Raw genomic sequence first — 20506 nt, forward strand, 5'->3', positions numbered from 1 at the left:
TATATAAGTAGTGAAAATTTTATTTATTTTTCTTACATTGATATCAACTACATGATAATTATGATGAGTGGTGGGGGAGCCCAATGGCTAACTACTTGATCCCAAAGTCAATAGTCGATTGATTTTATTGGGATTGCCCATTAAGACATTTTTTTAAGGCTTATATAAGTAGTGGAAATTTTATTTATTTTTCTTACATGATATCAACTACTCAACTACCAAACTTTTATTAGCTAAACACGTAAATACTTATCTTTTTTCTTAAATTTCTTTTCTTCCTCAAGTTTTTGCCGATCAAAATATGATATGTATAGTGACAACGGATTTCTCCGTAAATTAAAAAATACTCCATATATATATGATATGGCATCTTTGACATCTTCCTCAGATCAGTCCGATCCAACCATGACCACAAACCCGATTAAATTAAAGGAAGCCGATTTTGATACATAGATGTTATGCGGCGCTGTGTGTTTGAAGCATCCCATGATGTTTGGAGATGAATCCTTTGTACCAAGAGGCAGACAGCTTAGGAATCCTTCGAAGAGTTGAGTAATCAACATGGAAGAGTCCAAATCTTTGGGTGTATCCATATAACCACTCAAAGTTGTCCAGCAATGACCAAGCAAAGTACCCTCTTACATCTGCACCTTTCCTGATTATCACAACATGGCCATTATATATATAATTATTGACGACCCAAAACACATGTTAGGGTTAACTTATAATTTGGATAATTTTTGCTATAGGGTTATAATTGTAATTCTATAACTTTAATATTAAAAATTATATAGGTTGCTCACATGGGTAGTTTAGTTGGTGTGGTAGATTGTAAGGACACAATATCGAGATTTCACAGTCGAAATGTGAGGGTTACACTTAATACGGTTGGCTGTGCGTTCTACCTAAGAGGCAGTTATAGAGGCAGCTGAATAACTACGATTTACTCCTCAACTATTTTGTTGGGTTGGGTAAAGTGAGAGAGCTCTTGGAAGGAGGGAATTTTATCTTTCGTGACCAGAAAGTTTATTCCATTTTTGTTCCTTTGACTATAGTATTATTTTCTAAATTAATAAGTGTTTTGGTTTTGTTGAATCACTACCTTATTGCTTCTGCCAGGGAAGTCAAGTAGCCCTTCATGTACTCCACTCTTTTGAAATCATTGAGTGAAGAAGCCACTACTGTAGATGACTTGGGATTATTATCCAAATCTCCAAAGCCTGCAAGAACATTTTGTTAACCACCAAAAATTAAATTTATTACCAAAAAAAAAAAAAAACTAAGATTATAAGTAAATTATTGGGAAAATCACCATTTTGGTTCATCAATTGTTTTGCAATTGTCAATTTATTCCCTAATTTTTAATTTGGTCGTATTGACCCTCCAATTGTTTTAAATTTCGGCAATTAAGTTCTCTAGCCACAATTTCGTCAGTCAGCCGTTAGTTACCAAAATAGTGGCTAGGGGACTTAATTGACGAAATTTAAAACAATTGGAGGATCAATTTGACAAAATTGAAAATTAAAGACTAAATTAACAGTTGTAGAACAATTGAGGGACCAAAATAGTGATTTTTCCTAAATTATTTTCACCAACCATTTTCTGTGATGAACATTGGTATGTTGTTGTATCTTTCCTTTATGTATGTCACAATCTCTTCCATTCCTTGAGGGTACACAAAGAGCCAGTCGATCGCGGTCTATGATCATAGGAAAGTCCCGTTAGTGTATTGATCATATAATATATAAATATAAATGTGTAGTCTCACTGTCAGTTTAATCTTTTAGACGAGAGATACTTACAGCTTCCCCGATTAGGACACCATCTTTGCTTGGAGTCCTGAGATACCTGCCCTCAGTTTTGGTCACTCCTGGCCCTTGTTCACATGCAGAAAATATGCAATCTTTAGCATAGAAACTGGTGTAGTGGTTGACCCCAATGAAGTCCAGTCCATTTCTCATCATTCTCAGATCATCCTTTGAGAATGTTGGCAATTCAGATCCAAGAATTTGTCTCATTTCTGCAGGGTACTTGCCAAATATAATAGGATCCAAGAACCTGCAATTACAATTTGTGATAAGTAGATCAATTTTGTACCCCTGTTTTGGGTTTTGGAATCAAGAAAGGTGCAAAATTTGGGGGCAATCTGACCAAGCTGGTCAGGTTGTTGGTTTGGTAACTACAAGATTCTAAGTTTGACTTTTCGTGGGAACGGCCTACTGCCCTTCTTGATTTGAACCGGTCAGCTATGGAAAACCTAAGCTGATTTACCTCTTTGTGGTCATTTGTCAGCTAGGGTCACAAAGTGCGATTTACCCAGTGCACAATCTCAGGTAGTGGCTACAGGTTTCTCTCGTCACCAAACAAAAGAATGGTGCAAAAATTTGGGTAACAGGTCAGGCGATTGACCTGATAACCACAACATTCTAAGTTCAACTCCCAATGGGAGCGATCTATTGACCAAAAAGTAAAAATTTCACCAGTTTGTTAAGAAGGATTGAGCTCTCTCAGCAGCAGATTTGTCTTCTGAGGAATTGCTGAAAGGCTCAAACCATGCTGTGTACATAACTATCCCAATGCTACCTCCTTGTGTTCCCTGAAAAGCCACCAAAGATCGAATCAATTCCTCCCCGAGAGGACTTATGCGACACAGAGTTGAGACAGAACGCATCTTTCATACGTACCTGATACTTGGTCTTGTAGACGCTCGTTGCAGCAGCATGGGAGAGGATCATGTTGTGGGCAGCCACGAAAGGCTCTGTCTCCGAATCGCCTGCTCCACAGCTCCCAAAGGAGCCCGAGCAGCGCGATGGAGGGTAAATCCCCGACCTATATCCCCGAATGGCGACGATATTAGGCTCGTTGAATGTTGCCCAGTGCTTAACTCTGTCCCCAAAGTATCTGAAGCATATGTCTGCATAATAGCTGAAATCCTCCCTGATGAACAACGTTCGTTCGACCAAATTTAGTCCAAAATGTTCGACCCACTTATGATAGTCCTAGGATGTATATATATATATGTAACCAGATAAAGAAACTAGAATCCATACTGGATTTTGGGACTTAGCCACCCTCCATATCTGTCTTCCAGTTCTTGAGGGATGTCATAGTGACTTAATGTCACAAATGGTTGTATCCCTGCAATTATTAAATGTTTTTCAACATAAAACATAACGGTTTTCTTTAAAATGATTGTCTTTTATGTGTAACAGACAACGTAACGGTTTTCAATTAGCACATTTTTACGTGTCGGGTACAGAAGTAACCTTTCTGCATTAGGGCATCAATCAGCCTGTTGTAGTGCCTGATTCCAGCTTTATTTACTTGCCCAAGTTTCCCCTCTGAATCAAATTGGATTAATAGTTATGGATATGGTGACAGAGCAGAAACATAGTAATGGAATTATGGGAATATCAGAAATGGATTTGGGGCATACTAGGAAGAATTCTTGACCATGATATTGAAAACCGATAACTATTGACACCCAAGTTTGTCATGAGATCAATGTCCTCCTGCAATCATGAAAACCAGTCACTTTATTAAAGTTGTAATGATTAAGGAAAATGATAAGAGTTACTTGATAAAGATGTCACATAATGTGATACGTTATAATTGATTGATTATCAATTCAGGAGTCATTTTAACTAAATATTCAGTCAATCACAGTATGTTACATACTAATCTGTCTCATTTTGGTCTTATTTAGTAACATAGTTAGTTTATAAGTTAATTTTGGCTTATTTAACCATTATTAACTGTTTGATTTGGTTAAACAATCAATATGAGTGTTTGATTAATTAGCTTTTTGCAACAGCTTATTGTTCTAAAAAGTTAAAATTCAAAAAGATACTCAGAACAGTTTTTTCGATAAGCTTTTTGAGAAAGTCATTTTACATTTAATCAGCTATCAGCTAACAACTAATTTACCAAACACTTTTCTACAATCAGCTAATGTTATCAACTAGTCAAACCCACTAACCCTATCAGCTATTTACCAAACGCCCCTTTTAACTATTTTACTATTCACTAGTCAAATTAATTTTTTTGTCTTTGCTTATTTTTTTTAATTATTTTTAAATTTGAACTTTTTTTTTGTGTGTTCAATAGTATTTTTAATGTAGTTTCTAAATATATAAATTTTATATACTAATATTAAATTGAATATGATAAAATATTGATTTAAAAAAATAACTTCAGTTAAGGGTGTGTTTGGAAACCCGAAAAATGATTTCTGGAAATTATTTTTCGAGTTTTTGGTGTTTGGCTATGCAAGGAAAAGATAAGTCAAAGGAAAATGGGCATTAGTCAATGGAAAATGATGTCTCTTTTCCGGAAAATTACTTCCCCTTTTTTTGGGGGGAAGTCATTTTCCATTCTTTGGTTCTCCCCTCTTCTTGGCCAGAGAAACTCCACCTCCATCAACACTGTACTTTTTCCGATTGTGAGTTGATTTCCGATTGACTTCCGGCAAGATGAGACAAGAAACTCCACCTCCATCTACTGCTCTCTAGTCCTGGTTTCTCGCCGGAAACCAGAGAGAAGCTATCTCTGGTTTCCGGCGAGAAATCAGAGAGCACTGCTCTCTGGCTTTCGCCGTTTTTTTTTTTTTTTTTTTTTTTTTTTAACTTTTTAATAAATAAATAATATTATTTTATTTTTAAAAATAAATATTTTTATATTTTAAATAAAATAATTAATTATATAAAATACCTCTCAAAAAAAATTAATTATATAAAATGTTTAATTATACAATTCTACCTCATTTTTTAATTTCCGCCGTCTTTTTTTTTTTAAAAAAAAACTTTTTAATAAATAAATAATATTATTTGATTTTAAAAAATAAATATTTTTATATTTTAAACAAAATAATTAATTATATAAAATACCTCTCAAAAAAATTAATTATATAAAATGTTTAATTATACAATTCTATTTCATTTTTCAAGAAAATGAACTAAACACACAAAGACAGTTTTCTGTTGTGTTGCCAAACACAAAAAAGAAAAATATTTTCTGAAAAATGACTCCTTTTATGAAAAATATTTTCCAAAAATTATTTTCCTGCTTTCCAAATGGACCCTAAGTTTTGTTAACTAAACTAAACATATAAAATAAGTCGGAAGAAGTGTAGATATTTTATATTATTGATGGAACGAAATTGGCTTTAGTGTTCAACACTAGACAGGATATAATGGCATATATGAGTAATGATTGAGGATGTGACACGTGAAATATGATCTATGGGCCCAACAGAATGAACATGGGACATGATGGGAATCAAAAGAGAATAAAAGGACAAAACTTTAGGTAAATATAGCATAATTTTCTCTTAAGATTTTTTTGATCCAAACGATGAATTATTGTTTCTCAAATAAAGACATAATAACGATGCTACTGATCAATAATAAATTTAGATACATGTAACACGCAAATTATTCTGTGCACCCGTATCCACCTTAATCAAAATGTTCACAATTTACCTTTTAAAAATTTATAATTTGTTATTACGAACACAGAATCTTAAATAAGAACCTGATAACGATGGTACTGATCAACCGCGATATCTCCATTGCTTCCATCCACTATATGCCCTGCAACACAACAACTTATTCTTATTCCATTCCAGAAAAGGGTGCAGTGAAGGATATGATCTGAGGAATTAAAGAATCTTAATTATTATAACATGAGTATAGTATATGTTATGAAAATTTACCAGCTTCTCTAGTAAAAACATCCCAGTTACTTGGGCCTTTTCCTTCACTCTGGAAACCTCCTTCAAACTGCAAATTAAAACTCATGCAACACTCTCGAAAGTATGTAATTCGTACTAAAAATGCCGACTGGTGGCTAATAATATCACCCGCCAAAAAGACAAGAAAAAGAACAAATTGAAAGACACATTTTGTCCCTACTAAAAATTTTAGCAATAGTTAACCAAAAAAAAAAAAGAAAAAAAAAGTGAATATATATGGACCTGGTATGAAGAAGAAGAAGTTCCAAAAAGGAAATTGCTTGGGAATGAACTCTCCTCTGAGGGGATTATGGGCTCTGTCAAACTGCATGAAATCTGGGCAACAAAAAACCAGAAAACAAGTGCAAAGACAACATGGAAGGAAACTGATGAAGAAGTTCCCATTTACAGATGTTTGTTAATGAAATCAAAGGACTATAAGCTTTGGTAAAAGGTGGTCTGATCTTTGCTTATGATGAGAAAGGAAACATGGGTGAGACATCTTTATATAGGTAAATATTGGTATTCCTTAACAGGAAAAGTTGAATTAATAATTGCACCACTTAATAGATGCAAGATATAGAAAAATATGAGTTGGGGCCGGGAAATCTCTTTTTAGAGCATTTACCGGGAGCTGAACAGAGTCGCAACTGGCTAAAAAAGCTAGTCACGAGACGATCAAGTGGGTCGAATAGGAACATCCTCTAATTGACATCATGACGGGAATCCTAGATGATGATAAGATTGGAATGCCAGGTAACCGAGAGATCATCACAGGGTGTCATATGTAAGACATCAGGCTTGGCGCTCTGTTAAATAAAATAATAATAATAATTGTGGGCACCACTTATTATAACCTGTCTGCATAATTAAGGAAATGACTGTACATCATAAAGGAAATTGTTTAAGACAACGTTGTCACTATCAGAAAGATTTACCTTTACAGGGCATTTGATCCTGCCAGATTACTGAGACTCATGTGCATGCAAGAACTTTGTGAGCGTCATTACTTGTACACCACTTTATTATTATTATTATTATTATTATTGTTATTATTGTTATTGTTATTATTGTTATTATTGTTATTATTATTATTATTATTAGGATTACACATGTGTGAGACCGTCTTACGGATCTTTATTCGTGAAACGAGTCAGGTCAATATGTAAATGTAATACTCAGGGACAGAGTCAAAAATTCGGTTGAGGGGGGAAGAAGTAGGGACAGATTCGAAAAATTTTTCCAGTAAAAGCGAAACATTAAAACAAAAGAGATAATTTAAAATTACCTAAGAAATATAGTTGTAAATATTGTTAAATATGGACAAAAAATAAAACACATCGAAATTTTATAAAAATATTCATAACAAAATATGAAACATAATTAATTTGGTAAAATAATTTGAATAGAAAACACATTATAAATTACACATCTGTAAAACTATGTTGATGCCAAAGGATTCAAACCCTTAAACTTTACTATTACCAAACATATGTTCTACCAACTAATCTAATTCATTTCTTGTTAATCTTTAATAATTTTTTATACTAATACTAAAACATGTACTATATACACATATATACATACAAAGATTATATATAGGATAGGGGGTGTGTGAGGGAGCTGTCCCCTTTTGGCTCTGTCCATGATAATACTTATACTAGCAAATGTAATATTAAATATTGCATATCATCTTGACCCGACTTAGACAAATTATTGCCTTATTATTATTATTATTATTGAAAAGACAATATATGATAACATGATCTTCCAACCTATGCCACACATGAAATGGGGAAGTTAATGTTGCAATTACGTATCGGAATACAATTATTTTAATGATAATAATAATATTTGTCCTCATGCCCTACGTACCTGTCACACTCTATGAAAAAAACAAAATCTTTTAATCATCATTTCTATTGCTTTCTAGACTTTTTGGTTGACAAGACATTTTGTTCTTAACATCTAGTGCTTGCTTGCTGGAAATTGGAACGGGGCAATATTATTTATGGACGGCTATGATTGAAAGCACCATATATCTCGTGGGACATCACAACAATGGGCTTCTGCAATTCACATTCTAAATTTCTAATTGTTTTTTCATTTATTACAAATTTCTAAAAAGAATCCATCCTTATGATATGTTGAGAATTGATGTGTAAAATGAGATTACCTAATCTAAAATTTTGTTTGAATTAATCATAAATTAAAATTTCTGTTTTAATTTTATATTCCATATATAGATAATAAGACTAAAACACACTATAATTGTTTTGATGTAAACTCAAATTAATTTGATGGGGTGTTGTTAGATGGTCGGATCGGAAGATAGTTGGGTCCAAAGAAAGGAACCAATAGAGGACAGCCATGTGTGGGTGTGGGGCCATACGCAGCGCGCTATTATTGTGAGACGTGAATCAAAACACTATCTTCTTGTTCTAAGAGCATCTCCATTAACAGCTTTTGGACCAAATTTTGAGGAGAAAAGAGTGAGTTGGAGGAGAGAGAGTAAAGGAGTTCCTTCTGCAAATTGGAAGTTTTTGTGGGCCACATTATGAGAGAGAAAAGCCAAAGACCTCACAGATGATGCCAGCGCGTTTAAAGTCCTTTTTTTTTTTTTTTTTCCTGCAACTGTCAAATTATTTTTGCTTTGTTTGTTTTCTTATTTTCTTTTTCTCCTCTCTCCTTCATCTCTATCCTACATGACTTCTTAACTCTTGTGCAAAAAACCAATCTATTGAGGATGCCCTAACAGCATCCCCAACAATGACACAAAATTGGCTTTTTCAAACGATTTATGTGATGTGGAAGAAAGAGATTATAAGAGTGAGGATAGAAGGGGATGTTTTAGGAAGACGGTTTTCTTTTTTGTAAGCCTCACTTACTAAAGAGAGAGAGAGGAGCTGGTACGTGTCTCGTGCACCTACAATTCCTGGGGGTGTGTTGAGGACAATAGAGTGACCGCCAAAAGAGAAAATACTTAAAATTATTTACAACTATTGTGGATGCTTTAATTCATGTAAGGTTATAATTAACTATTGTGAATTAAAATTTTATTGGAGACCTAAATATAGTATAGGCTATTCACAATAATTTTTAACAATAATGTCAAAAACAGAAAAACAATCATCTATCTCTCAAAATTTTTGTAGATTATTGGATGCCAAAGCACCATTCTTTCAAGACAAGAATAATTAGATGGAGTGATGCTCCTCTTTTCTTAACATGATGAGACCACACTCAAAAAACACGTCACAAAGAACCATTGGACCAACTCCATAATCATCAACCGTTTGAAACAAAATTAAAAAAAAAAATGATTTAGCATACTTGTGATAAAAAGTGGAATCATCTACCATAGGATCTCACATTCCGACCCGATAATTTGTGAAAGGTTAGACTTTTGTTCACTATACAAGGAACCCTAAGGTTGCTCAAGGAACCTCCTCATTTCGATAAACGAATATAAATGAATAAATTTTAGAATTCGGATTGTAGGTTCGTTTGCTAGGAGCTCATCTTGTTTGTGTTCGTTTAGTATTCATATATATATATATATATATATATATATATATATATATATATATATGATTCTATGGCTGGAGGTTAGGGTTAGTTTCTTTTTATTGTATAATTGAGATCACAATATGTGAATATTCTTTTTTGCACTTATAAATTTCTGAGTTGCTGGAATTTTTTTTTTTTCCCGCATTAAGAAACAATATTTTTTTCAATTGGATATTTCCGCATTACTGTTAAGAACAATATAATATTTATGATAAAAATAATAAGATAATGTATGTAATTCATTTATTATCTCCATTCTCCAGAATAAATCAAGAGTAACTAAACATGATGATAATCAACCCAACATACATGAAGAGAATCATTTTCCCCATTATTCTCTCCTCCTTTCCCATTATGTATATATAATTACTCTTTTCTCACAAAACACACACACTATTATATTAAATTAGTGGGCAGTACTATAGAGGTGATCCACAAACGCCCACGCCACCATATCAGCCGTCAAAGATTCCAACGCCTTTAACCGTAATTCCAACCACAAACCGTTTTGTCTTCCAGGAACCGAGGAATCACATCTCTGCCTTATCGTGGCTACATCTCCATGAATCCCTTTCAGCATTGTAATAGATTCATTGGAAAGCCCCTTCATCACTAAAGTGTCGTCGAAAACATTCGCGATTGAGCTAACCACCTTGTTTGTAATCCTCCAACAACTCTTCAAGTCCCGGGCATCTTTCGTGCTCGAGGACTTATCATCAGAAGAATTTATCTTCGTCTCCAGAGCCTCGACGGCTTTAGCCTTGTTGTGGACTTCCTTTATGACGAGGGCCACGGTTTTCCTGGCGTCGCAGGTAGCGAGGAAGGCAGCTCTGTGGCCGAGGAGATTGCGAGCACAAAATGTGACAAAGTTGGAGCCTCGCGGGCCGAGGGCTTCCGTGCATTTCTTCATAACTATGGCTTCGTCAGAGGGAGGAGGGTTAGCAAGAACGGTAGTGAATGCCAAGACAAGAATGAGGAGGATAGAGGAAAGGCCGGTGGCAGTGGTGGCGGCGGTGGCCATGATATTAGAAAGATGGCCGGGCCGGGCCAGGGTTATATTTAAGTGTGGCGGAGATGAGAAATAATAATATGTGGAGAATGGGTGATTTTACATACATGGGATTGTGGAGTTTAAATATAAAAGATATAGAAGATAGAGAAAGAAAGATGCACATTTTTTGTTGGGGCAGTTGGAATTATTGGAAAATTTTAAGGAAATTAGGTAATGACTAATGAAGAAGAATGAAACTAGAATTGTTGTGGTGATTAGGAGCTAGAAATATAATACATCCCACATGATGAAATATTACTAGAAATAAATGGACAAGTTTTAATTAATTTCTCTTATATAAATACAAGTGATCATATAAGAATTAACCTTCAATTTCATGAGTCTATGAGAATCGATCTGATCTGGCCTGATCAAGTGTGAAGGCAACTTCCGGTGTAAAAAATGCGGATAACGATGATCAATGACTCTTTAAAAAGAAATTTTATACGAAATGTGCACTTGAAAGCTTAAAACCATGCACTTATTAAGGTACAAAAATGTTCACATGAAAGCAAAAATTCTGAGAGGATAGCAAAACTACAAAGTAACAAACTATAAACTATAAAGCCAATCAGGCCATCTTTTTGCCCCAAGTAAATACATCTCTGATCTATATGACAAAACCCCATTTTCAGTCTCCTCACTGTTTTGCCTGCATGCCCAAAACCAGAGATGAATATCAACAATAGTTTTCATGTTTATGCTTCAGTGAACCTATGAACTTGAACTACAGCCAAACCCGAAACAGTTCAGATTCTAAACAGAGAAAATTTGTAATTTGAGTGTGTCATTATATGATTGATCTTTACTTTATGTAAAGTCGAAATCTTTCCGAGGAAATGCAATCAAAATGTTAAACAATAGAGAAACCCAATCTCAGAACGAGATAAGTTCTCCCCGATTTTAATTTCTTTGATTAAAGCAAATGATCGGCCATTATATTAAATTAAACACGAGTTTTTGTATGAGAAGCTAATTAATACTATTCTGGCAAAAATTACGAAGAGGTCTTAATTTTTAAGGTGAAGATCGAGGATTACCTGCGAATAGAGGAAGGTTCCGAGGATTGCAATGGCAGCTCCGAGGGCGTTGACTGGCTGGACAGGTGTGTGGAAGATTATGATAGAAGAAACGATGACCGAGATTCGCTTCATTGTGTTTCCTATGCTAAATGTCAACGGGAAATCTCGTCCAAGGACATATACGACACCTGGTTATACAAATGATAGAATATGCTCTGCGCCGCCACCCACCTAATTGCACAATTCAAACCAAAACGATATTCTGATTAGCAAAACATTAAAGAACAAATGATAACCCGTACCAGTACTAAATGTTGTGAAACATCATGTGGAAAACAAGAAAAAACGTGGCAACATGAGTCCTCGTAAAAGCACACATTTTTGGTTCTGTATCACTGTCAGCACGAAATATAGACGATATATATAGCATTGCAATGGAGATCAGCTAACAAACACAGCCAGAATTGACATAATATACGCTTACCAAACGAAATTCGGTCCGATCTGGGAAAGAGCGGTTTGCCAGCCGGCTGCCCACATTTGGGGACCCTCCATAGCAAATGCAAAGGGCGTAAGAATCAATAGAGACAATATTGACAAGCACGCGTAATAGTTCATCCCACTCACAGACTTGCCTGTCATCCCTCTCTTCGAGAATATATTTCGAAACACAAACGCCAAATTCGATATCATAGCCCCCATAAACCCTGTATCAAACGCACAACAAAGAACATCGAATACATTGTACGAGATCAAATTACTAATTTAAGGAATGCTTGAATAATGTGAGGCTCTGGAAACAGAAAAAGTCGTTATACCAATCATGTTGAAGTTGAGCTCAGTAACGGCTGCAAGTGCACAGCCACCGATAATCGGCAGAAGTGACAAGTAAACTGGAACGGGGAATGTCTCTCCCAGCAGAAACCTCGAAACCAACACGCTAAATGCTGGCTCACCACTCTTGATTATGTGAGTGAATGAAACAGCAACCTTTGACATGCTTACAGTTGCTGCAACATGCCCAATTGTATGTGCCACTGCAACCTACATTATCACCAATAAAGACAATAAATAACCTTAATCAAGTTAGTCGAACTGTTAACTTAGTAACGACAAAGTTCCAAGTTCGACTTCCACTGAAAACAACTTATAAGCCTTTTTGGGTTGAACAGTTCAGCTATGTACAATCTAGACTGATTTAACTTTAACTATGGGTCATAAGTCGAAATTTACTGGTAGTGGTTGCGGGTTTCTTCGTCACCCAAAAAATAAATAAATAACCTTAATCCTAACAAAATCCTATAATGAAACCTAAAAGGCTTAATTACAAGCTACAACCAACTCAAAAAACCTCAAATTAAAACAACTTAACCACTAAAATGATTGAATATATATCAAAAAGGGTGTGAATTTCATACTGGGAAAAGGGTCTTCCAGAACTCAAGATCAGTTTTTGGAGCTTCAGCGATTCTGGTAGCCCAAGAAAGCAGCATAATCAACGAACCCGCCGCAAGGGAAAGAGTTGAGGTCAGCCATGGATAAGGATACGCATTGAGAACCTTCTTGTTGTATATATTGAAAACCACATTCAAAGCCCACCACGTGGCAAAGTAAATCCCAATTTTCAGCTTCTGGGCAGCCTCCGATTTCGGCGCTTCGATGTGGAGATCCGCCGCCGCCGCCGACCTGTCTGCCTCGTACGCCCTGCACTGAGTCGAAGGTTTCTGGGTTTGTGTTCTTGATAGCGATAGCCCAAACTTTGCAACAGAGGCAATGTACAGAGGCCTCGCATCAGAACTCAAAATCTTGGTTTTTGAGATCCTGGGTAGCGACAGAAACCTAGTACCTAAACCCGAATCCAATCCCTTTCTGGGAATCAAACCGCAGGGTTTGATCGAGAAAGGTGACTGTTTTATAGAACAAGCCATGATTTTTGCTTGGGAAAAACAATGGGTTACGTTGCAAGAGAATCAAAGGAAAATTGAATTAAACGACTCGATCGAAGGAGCAAAAATCAAGAAAATTTCTTGTGAGGGGTCGACGGAGTGATCAAGAATGAGAATGAAACAGTGCTGCGCGAATTGCGGCTGGCGGATAAAGGCGGGTGACGGCAGAATTGGGAGACCAGATGACACAATATACGACGTCACCTCTGACTGATGTGGTTGGTAGGAGACAATGATTCCAGAAAGTACAGGTAGAAACCTAGGAATTGAATCTCTTTAAGGATCTTCACGGAGTTTCCAGATCCTCTGGTCAAACACGGTACGGGATTTTGTGGTCAAAGCAACGTATAATTCAAGGGTTTTAGAGAAAATTACACTTTTGGTCCTATGACTATAGAGGAGGTGATAATTTCAGTTCGGGACTTTTAAAATTAACAGATTTAGTCTTTTTAGTACGCTTTTTTTTTACACATTAAGTTCTTCCGGCCAAATCACCGGTGGATTTTGACCGGAAAAACACAATCCCTTAATTTATTAAATATTTGGGGGGTAAAATGATCAATTCAGATTTTACTTTCTTCTTCCTTCTCCTTCCTACTTCTTCGTTCTTCTTCTTCCAATGAAAGATGGATGGGTATCGATCGAGATCGAGATCCTATCCAATAGATATAAAATATTCATATTATTAATTTGTATTTGTTGATGATCTTCAACGAACGGAAAGCTGTTTAGTAATGACAGTCCACCAAAGCTGGGACGGAGAAGACAAGACTTTGCTGTTGCTTGGCTGAGAATTCAAACTTGTTGCCATGGCCACCTTCTTCTTCTTCTTGTGGGGCCGGCAAGTTAAGATCAAGGGAGAAAACGGCAGCTCTGGGATTATCTCCGACGCAGTCCGATTGCGGTGGCGACTGTGTTGATAGGCGCCGCCGGCCTGTGCCTCCGCATGTGGCCGCCCAAGGCTTGCCCGGAAGAGAACTCTGCACGGCAAATCGAGCACTCGTGAATCTTGGCTAGCTTGCTAGAAGCGCCGTGTGCGGCTGAGAGCGGCGGCGGGGGGCTTTGTTTCTTGACATCATCGTGATGATGGTGATCGTAATGGTCTTGATGGTGATGCTCATGATTATCCATATGCTCATCAACAAATACAAATTAATAATAAGAAGAAGAACGAAGAAGTAGGAAGGAGAAGGAGAAGAAAGAAGAAGGTAGAATCTGAATTGACCATTTTACCCCCCAAATATTTAATAAATTAAGGGATTGTGTTTTTCCGGCCAAAATCCACCGGTGATTTGGCCGGAAGGACTTAATGTGTAAAAAAAAGCGTACTAAAAGGACTAAATCTGTTAGTTTTAAAAGTCACGAACTGAAATTACCACCTCCCCTATAGTCATAGGACCAAAAGTGTAATTTTCTCAAGGGTTTTAGATGGGAGTTATGTCTCATATCGGTGTGTTTGGTTTAGTTCTAAAAGGAATAAATATCAAAGTACGTGATTGATATTATTTGGATGATAGGATTTTAAAACAATACTATAATTTTTAAATATTTCTTTAATTGAAAAATTTATACCCAAATAAAATAAAAGTATCATCCCTTCTCATTCTTTTATTGAGTAAATACCAACTAAGGTCCTTCGAGTTGGATGGTTTCACAACTTATAGTCCCTAACTTTCGTAATTACCATCCGTGGTCCTTCGAGTTGCAAAAACCGACCTGCTAACATCCTCCCATTAATTTTTGTCATCTAAATCGTCAAAAACAGGGGTAAAAATGTCATTTGGCATATAATGCTTTTTTTTTTTTACTTATTTTATTGTCATCTCCTGCCGTCTAAGTCTCTAAAACGCCAAATTTTTACTTATAATTCTTTTTTACTCGGCAACGACTTCATCCTCAAGTCGTCATCAACTTTTGAGGATGCTGCAGATCCCTGGCCGGAGAATGAAATCACAAAGCTTATCCAAATCAGAAACAACATGGAACCCAGGTTTCAGAACCCCCAAATTGAGTGCTCCCATGATCTCATCATCATCAATCCCCTAATCTCTTCACCTTACCAATTCAAGCAAAGCAGCTGATAAAGAGATCGAGCAACGACTTACCGTTTGGATATGAGGTTGGGGCCGGACGGAACTGCATGGTCGCCGGCTTCGAACTCCCTCCGGGTAGAGTGGCGATGAGAACTCCGACGAGGGTTAGGGTGCAATTTCATTGTAGCAGACGAGGATGACAGTGATAAGCACAATCAGAAAGCAAATTGAGAGTTAAGCTATCACAAGTTTTTGTCTGAAATTTGAGATTAGACTCATCACTTATGTAGTCATTTTTCCATTTTGCTTGCATTTTTGGGGTTATTTTCAGACAACTATGACAAATCTTCTGCTTCAATGGATTTTAAACAATTATGATAAAAATAATAAATAAAGGAAGAAGAATGAGAAGAATAAAACCACCCCCACAAAAACACAAAGGAAGACAATATCCATGAACCTGCACTTAAGACAACCAATCTGATCTGCTGCGTGCAGTGTCTTTGGGTTTTGTGCTGGCTGGATGGCGGTTTTCGAGAGAGAGAGAGACGTGGGTTTTGTGCTTCCGGCCTTCTGCTCGCGGGCTTAGACGGCAAGAGCGCTGCCTAGCTCGCCGGCTTAGACGACCTAGAGACTCAGACTGCTGAGGATGACAATTAAATAAGGAAAAAAGAATTATATATGCCAAATGATATTTTTATCCCTGCTTTTGACGGTTTAGACAGCAGAACTAACGGGAGGATGTCAGCCGGTCAATTTCCGTAACTTGGAGGATCACGGATGGTAATTACAAAAGTTAGGGACTATAGGTGGTGAAACCACCAAACTCGAGGGACCTTGACTGGTATTTACTCTTCTCTTATTCCACTATACTATCAAACATGCAAAATACTTTTACCAAAATCAAATATTTGATACCCATTCTGATTTCAATTCTCATGTGCGAACCAAACACATCTTAAGTCTTTTTTCATTCTTTATCCTCTTACTTTTACAGTTTTACCACTTAGCGTCTTCATTTTGTGGGTCTAAGAAAAATGTTAATATAAAAAATTTGAGTGATGAAATAAAAGTAGAGAGTAAAAATAGAGAGTAGAATTTGAAAGTCCAAGTGATATTTTTTTTTCTTTTCTTGGATCTTTCTCTCACACATGTTTTCAGTGAGTATTTAATTATTATTTTAACAATGAATTGGATCATAATTTTCATGCAAGCACAACGAATCCAATCCAAACCTTCCATCATACTTTTCCTCAATCAAACTATTAAAATAATTGACTCTGTTACAGTGTAATATCTATTCATAACTACTTTCTTACTGAAGCGGCCCCTACTATGGATCGAACCAATCATCTCCCATTTTGGAGAGCCACTTCGTGTCAATATTATATATATATATATATATATATATATATATATATATATATATATATATATATGTGTGTGTGTGTGTGTGTGTGTGTGTGTGTGTGTGTGTGTGTGTGTGTGTGTGTGAGAGAGAGAGAGAGAGAGAAAGAGAGATTATTAATCCTCAAATTATATTATTGTTTTTTTTTTGTACTTTATTATTATGATCATCTTTTTGTTTGAAAGCCAGCATGATGAGTTTAAAGTAGTTCTTCCAAAAGGCTGAACCCCAACCCTAAGGGCTCCCACACCCCGGCCCGACAGAGCATTTGGGAGGAGTTTAAAGTAGTTCTATCGATATTCAAAGCTCAATAACTTTCATTAATTTATCCACACTCCATGTGTTATTATTATGATTTCTTTATTCAAATAATAATATTTAGTTATTTACGTTGTTAACTCACTCGTGAATGTTTCTTAAATAAGTCAGTTTACAAATTAAGTAGTGAATGTAAATTTACAGTTTTTTTTTTAAAGCATATATATTATATGGTATATTTATGATGTTACAATTATTAAATTTTTGAGTAAATTTAAGAGATTATTTAACAAGAATAATAAACATTATTTTGTTGTAAATAATATTAAGTGGACATTATTATAGTGTTTATAACACTTGTAACGGTCGGAGGATTATGACCATACTTATGGTTTCCGTTACAATTGTACATTATATATATGTGCTAATACCTTCTTGTATAGATATAGTTTTGGATGCAAGATTAATAAAACTTCCTTGTCTCTTATCTTGTCTCTACTTTTCTTCTACTTTTCTTATTTTGTGCCACTTGCAACTGTATTCACCGGTTAGGAGCTAAATGGCCAACGGGCATAATCTCCCACAACACGTTATCAGCACGCTCAATCCAGGTGAACGGTAACTTTTATGAGTTTTTTATGCCTTATTATTTTCCGGATGCCTCAAAATCATATGTGTTTATGCTTTATGCATTTTTGAATTTATGAAAACTTGATCATATGATTATATTTTTTTTGATAATATACTTCTGCATCCGTAAGTATATACTTACTGTGAATATGTATATCATGAATGAATAAGTTTACTGTGCAAATACATATATTTCGTAGCAATGAACCAAAAATATTGATGTTGATGAATATTTGATGAGGAACCAAAATTTTTTGGCCTATGCTTATATGTGACTTCATATCAAATATGCGTACAATTTTTCTTGCAATATCTAAAATTCTAGTTGCTAGATGTACTAAGTTTGGAATTTCGCATATGATATATATTTTTTTTTCCGGAAAAATTGTATTGCTTTCAATATATACACTATTTTTTACATACTGGCATGAAAAATATGATTGATTAATTATTTTTGGTATGATAATTCGTTTAGTACAATGAGAAATTGTTTAGAATGAGTTTTTTTTTCATACCTTTCTTCCCCCTCCATCGCCGTCGCGCCTGTCATCTGAGCCACGTCGAAGGTTGTTGTGGTATAGTGGTTATCACGTCAGTCTGTATGGTTTTTAAAGATGATTGTCATCTTGTAGTGATCTTCCTTATATTACCTTTAATATTGAGTTCATATAGCTAGCAATGATGTGCCTTGTGCAACCAAATTGTTTCAATGACTATTCTCACATTGAAAACAAAAAAATTTGACCTTCAATTAAATGCTAAGAAATGTGATTTTGTATCATGGTTTTGGAAAAGGCATTGTTTTGTGGCAATTAGATATTGCATTTGTTTTGATTTGCCATAATAATCTTGATTATGATATGGGAATCATATTTTAGAATTCCTATTGAAATTGCTTATTCAAATTTTATGTGGTAATAATGATGATATTATGATTTTCAGTTACGATACACAAAAAAAATGTTTATATAACATTATTACTATTAAGTAATATTTTTTTTCAATTGAGAATTTCATGTATCGTAACCTTATCATCATTATTCTTGGATTTTGATATCCATGTTGGTTGAGAATGAATATTTAGATTTATTCTCATATTCATACTTTTAATTCAAGATTATTATTATGCATATAATCGAATTAAGTGCATAGTATTATTGATTTAAATTATCCAATTTGATTATTTCTAGCATATGATGTAACCACACTTATCAAACCACACTGCCAGTACTTGCTTTGTTTAGTGACAGTGTTATTGTTCCTGGTTAATGTGAATACCACTGCTAATGAATCACTTAGTGTTGGTATTGGGGACTAGGGTCACACCTACTTGCGTGACTAATAATGGTGCACGTCAAGCTGCCAGTTCGGCCATAGCGTCTCGTGACTCTTATGTCACAATTAATACTTTAATAATTTAAATACTTTGGTCTAGCCCCATGTTCCAATTCGTGGCAGTGCATGTGCTTTCAATGAACCTGTTAGTGGTTGGCATGTTGTGTTGCTAGGTGTTGGCCCTAGTGTTAATGCTCTTAATGTTTATAAGATTTTTCTTAAATCTTAATGTAATTTTTGCCTAGAAATGAAGCACTTATTATATGACTGTCACTGAAGGATTGTTTTGATCAACAAGTGATTATAGCCAAAATTCTAAATATAGCATTGCCCAGAAGGCAACAAGTCATAGCACAAATTAAAAATATCAGCACTCGGGTAGTTCCCCCAATGTAAAATTGGCTTTGTATTATTTCACATGAGTCTTGGGCATTAGAATAAATCTTAAATCGGAGTATTTAAACAAAATTATAATGTCTAATTTTTTTTAATATAGTTTTACTCAGAAGGTAAATCAAGAGCACTAATTTTATTAGTCACCGGTTATCTTGCCTCAAGCTCTCGATTATAGATATTTGATTTAAAAGGATTTATAGACCCTAAGTCAATCCCTGAAGGATATTTGGTGTATGCGGGTCTTATTGTCAATGGTCGTATTGTAATCCAGTAGTAGTACATGACAAAATTATGCTAAGTGTTTGGTCATTGGGCTATTTTTTTTAATAAGGTCTGGAAGACCCTGAATGTGGATTGATCTTTAAGGTGACTAATGACTCATGCATGAAGTTTGCAACTTCTATTTCTAATGTTATACTACTCTCCAAAAGTCAATATTGACTCACATCATGTTGGTTTGCCTGAAGCAAACAAGTTGTGATTTTTTTTTACACATAGTAATCACTGCCTAAAAATTCTGACCGGCGCAGTTTGAAAATTAAATTCGTGAAAAATACTTGTTGAACTCCTTTTGGCATGAAATATTTTCTGGAGAACCTAGACTCGTGATATTTGATGTCTGTAAAAATATTTTGTTAAAAATATTCTTTGGTTATTCCAGAAAAATTTGTAAAGTTTTGGCAGTGTGCTGCCAATTATTTTTTCTGCCTGGAGCAATGTTGAGAAAAATTTTGGGAAAAATACTTTTAGACCTTGGATTGGAATGAAAATTTTCGTGTACATTCTAGACTTGATGAACTACATATCTGCAAAATTTTGTGCCAAAATGTGTTACCATTTTTCCCCAGAAAATTCTGAAATCCAGGTCAAAATTCTGAAAATTTTCTGCCGTTTTCAGCTTGTATATCTTGCTATTTTGTGATGTTTTCATGCTGATATGAAACTATGAAATAAAATGAGAGCTTGCTTGGAAAAGTGCTATTTTTGACTCCCCGAAATAGGAATGAATGGGCCTGACAGCGAACATGTGCTCATTATTTTTCGGCGAACGGTACATCTCTCATTTTTCTAATTTATGAATTAATAAACAATATCTCTTGTCATGTCATGCCTTGTGTGTACCAAA

At 35.2% G+C, this 20506-nt stretch overlaps 1 protein-coding gene and 2 pseudogenes across 3 annotated transcripts; all 3 read right to left on the reverse strand.

Annotated features, from left to right (window-relative positions):
- Positions 1-259: 259 nt before the first annotated feature.
- On the reverse strand, positions 260-6242 carry LOC109164899 (beta-glucosidase 46-like). Of its 3 annotated transcripts, XM_019313462.1 has the most exons (13): positions 6208-6224; positions 5975-6172; positions 5714-5780; positions 5533-5591; positions 3437-3512; positions 3267-3341; positions 3051-3138; positions 2685-2937; positions 2481-2596; positions 1803-2058; positions 1597-1699; positions 1103-1220; positions 260-655 (listed from the first exon to the last, which is right to left on the reverse strand). In XM_019313462.1, exons 2-13 carry the CDS (start codon positions 6134-6136, stop codon positions 457-459), a joined length of 1572 nt encoding a protein of 523 aa, XP_019169007.1. In that variant the 5' UTR covers positions 6137-6172; positions 6208-6224; the 3' UTR covers positions 260-456. The 3 variants fall into 3 exon arrangements, with proteins under 3 accessions (XP_019169007.1, XP_019169014.1, XP_019168998.1); XM_019313469.1 differs by having other exon boundaries at positions 3081-3138; positions 5975-6242; XM_019313453.1 differs by having other exon boundaries at positions 5975-6241.
- Positions 6243-10879: 4637 nt separating this feature from the next.
- Positions 10880-13634, reverse strand: LOC109167146 (annotated as a pseudogene).
- A 365-nt stretch (positions 13635-13999) lies between these two features.
- Positions 14000-14451, reverse strand: LOC109167385 (annotated as a pseudogene).
- Positions 14452-20506: the final 6055 nt, after the last annotated feature.

This window comes from Ipomoea nil, unplaced genomic scaffold (assembly GCF_001879475.1).
Source record: "Ipomoea nil cultivar Tokyo-kokei standard unplaced genomic scaffold, Asagao_1.1 scaffold0317, whole genome shotgun sequence".
NCBI classification, from domain to species: Eukaryota; Viridiplantae; Streptophyta; class Magnoliopsida; order Solanales; family Convolvulaceae; genus Ipomoea; species Ipomoea nil.

Bases quoted from the DNA above. Each gene is read 5' to 3' on its own strand.
- LOC109164899 (XM_019313453.1), bottom strand. From the start codon at position 6,136: ATGGGAACTTCTTCATCAGTTTCCTTCCATGTTGTCTTTGCACTTGTT. The intron at 1,221-1,596 runs GTTGGTGAAAAT...ATGTTCTTGCAG, and splicing joins AATGTTCATCACAGAAAATG to GCTTTGGAGATTTGGATAAT. The intron at 656-1,102 runs GTAGTGATTCAA...TGTGATAATCAG, and splicing joins TCCCTGGCAGAAGCAATAAG to GAAAGGTGCAGATGTAAGAG.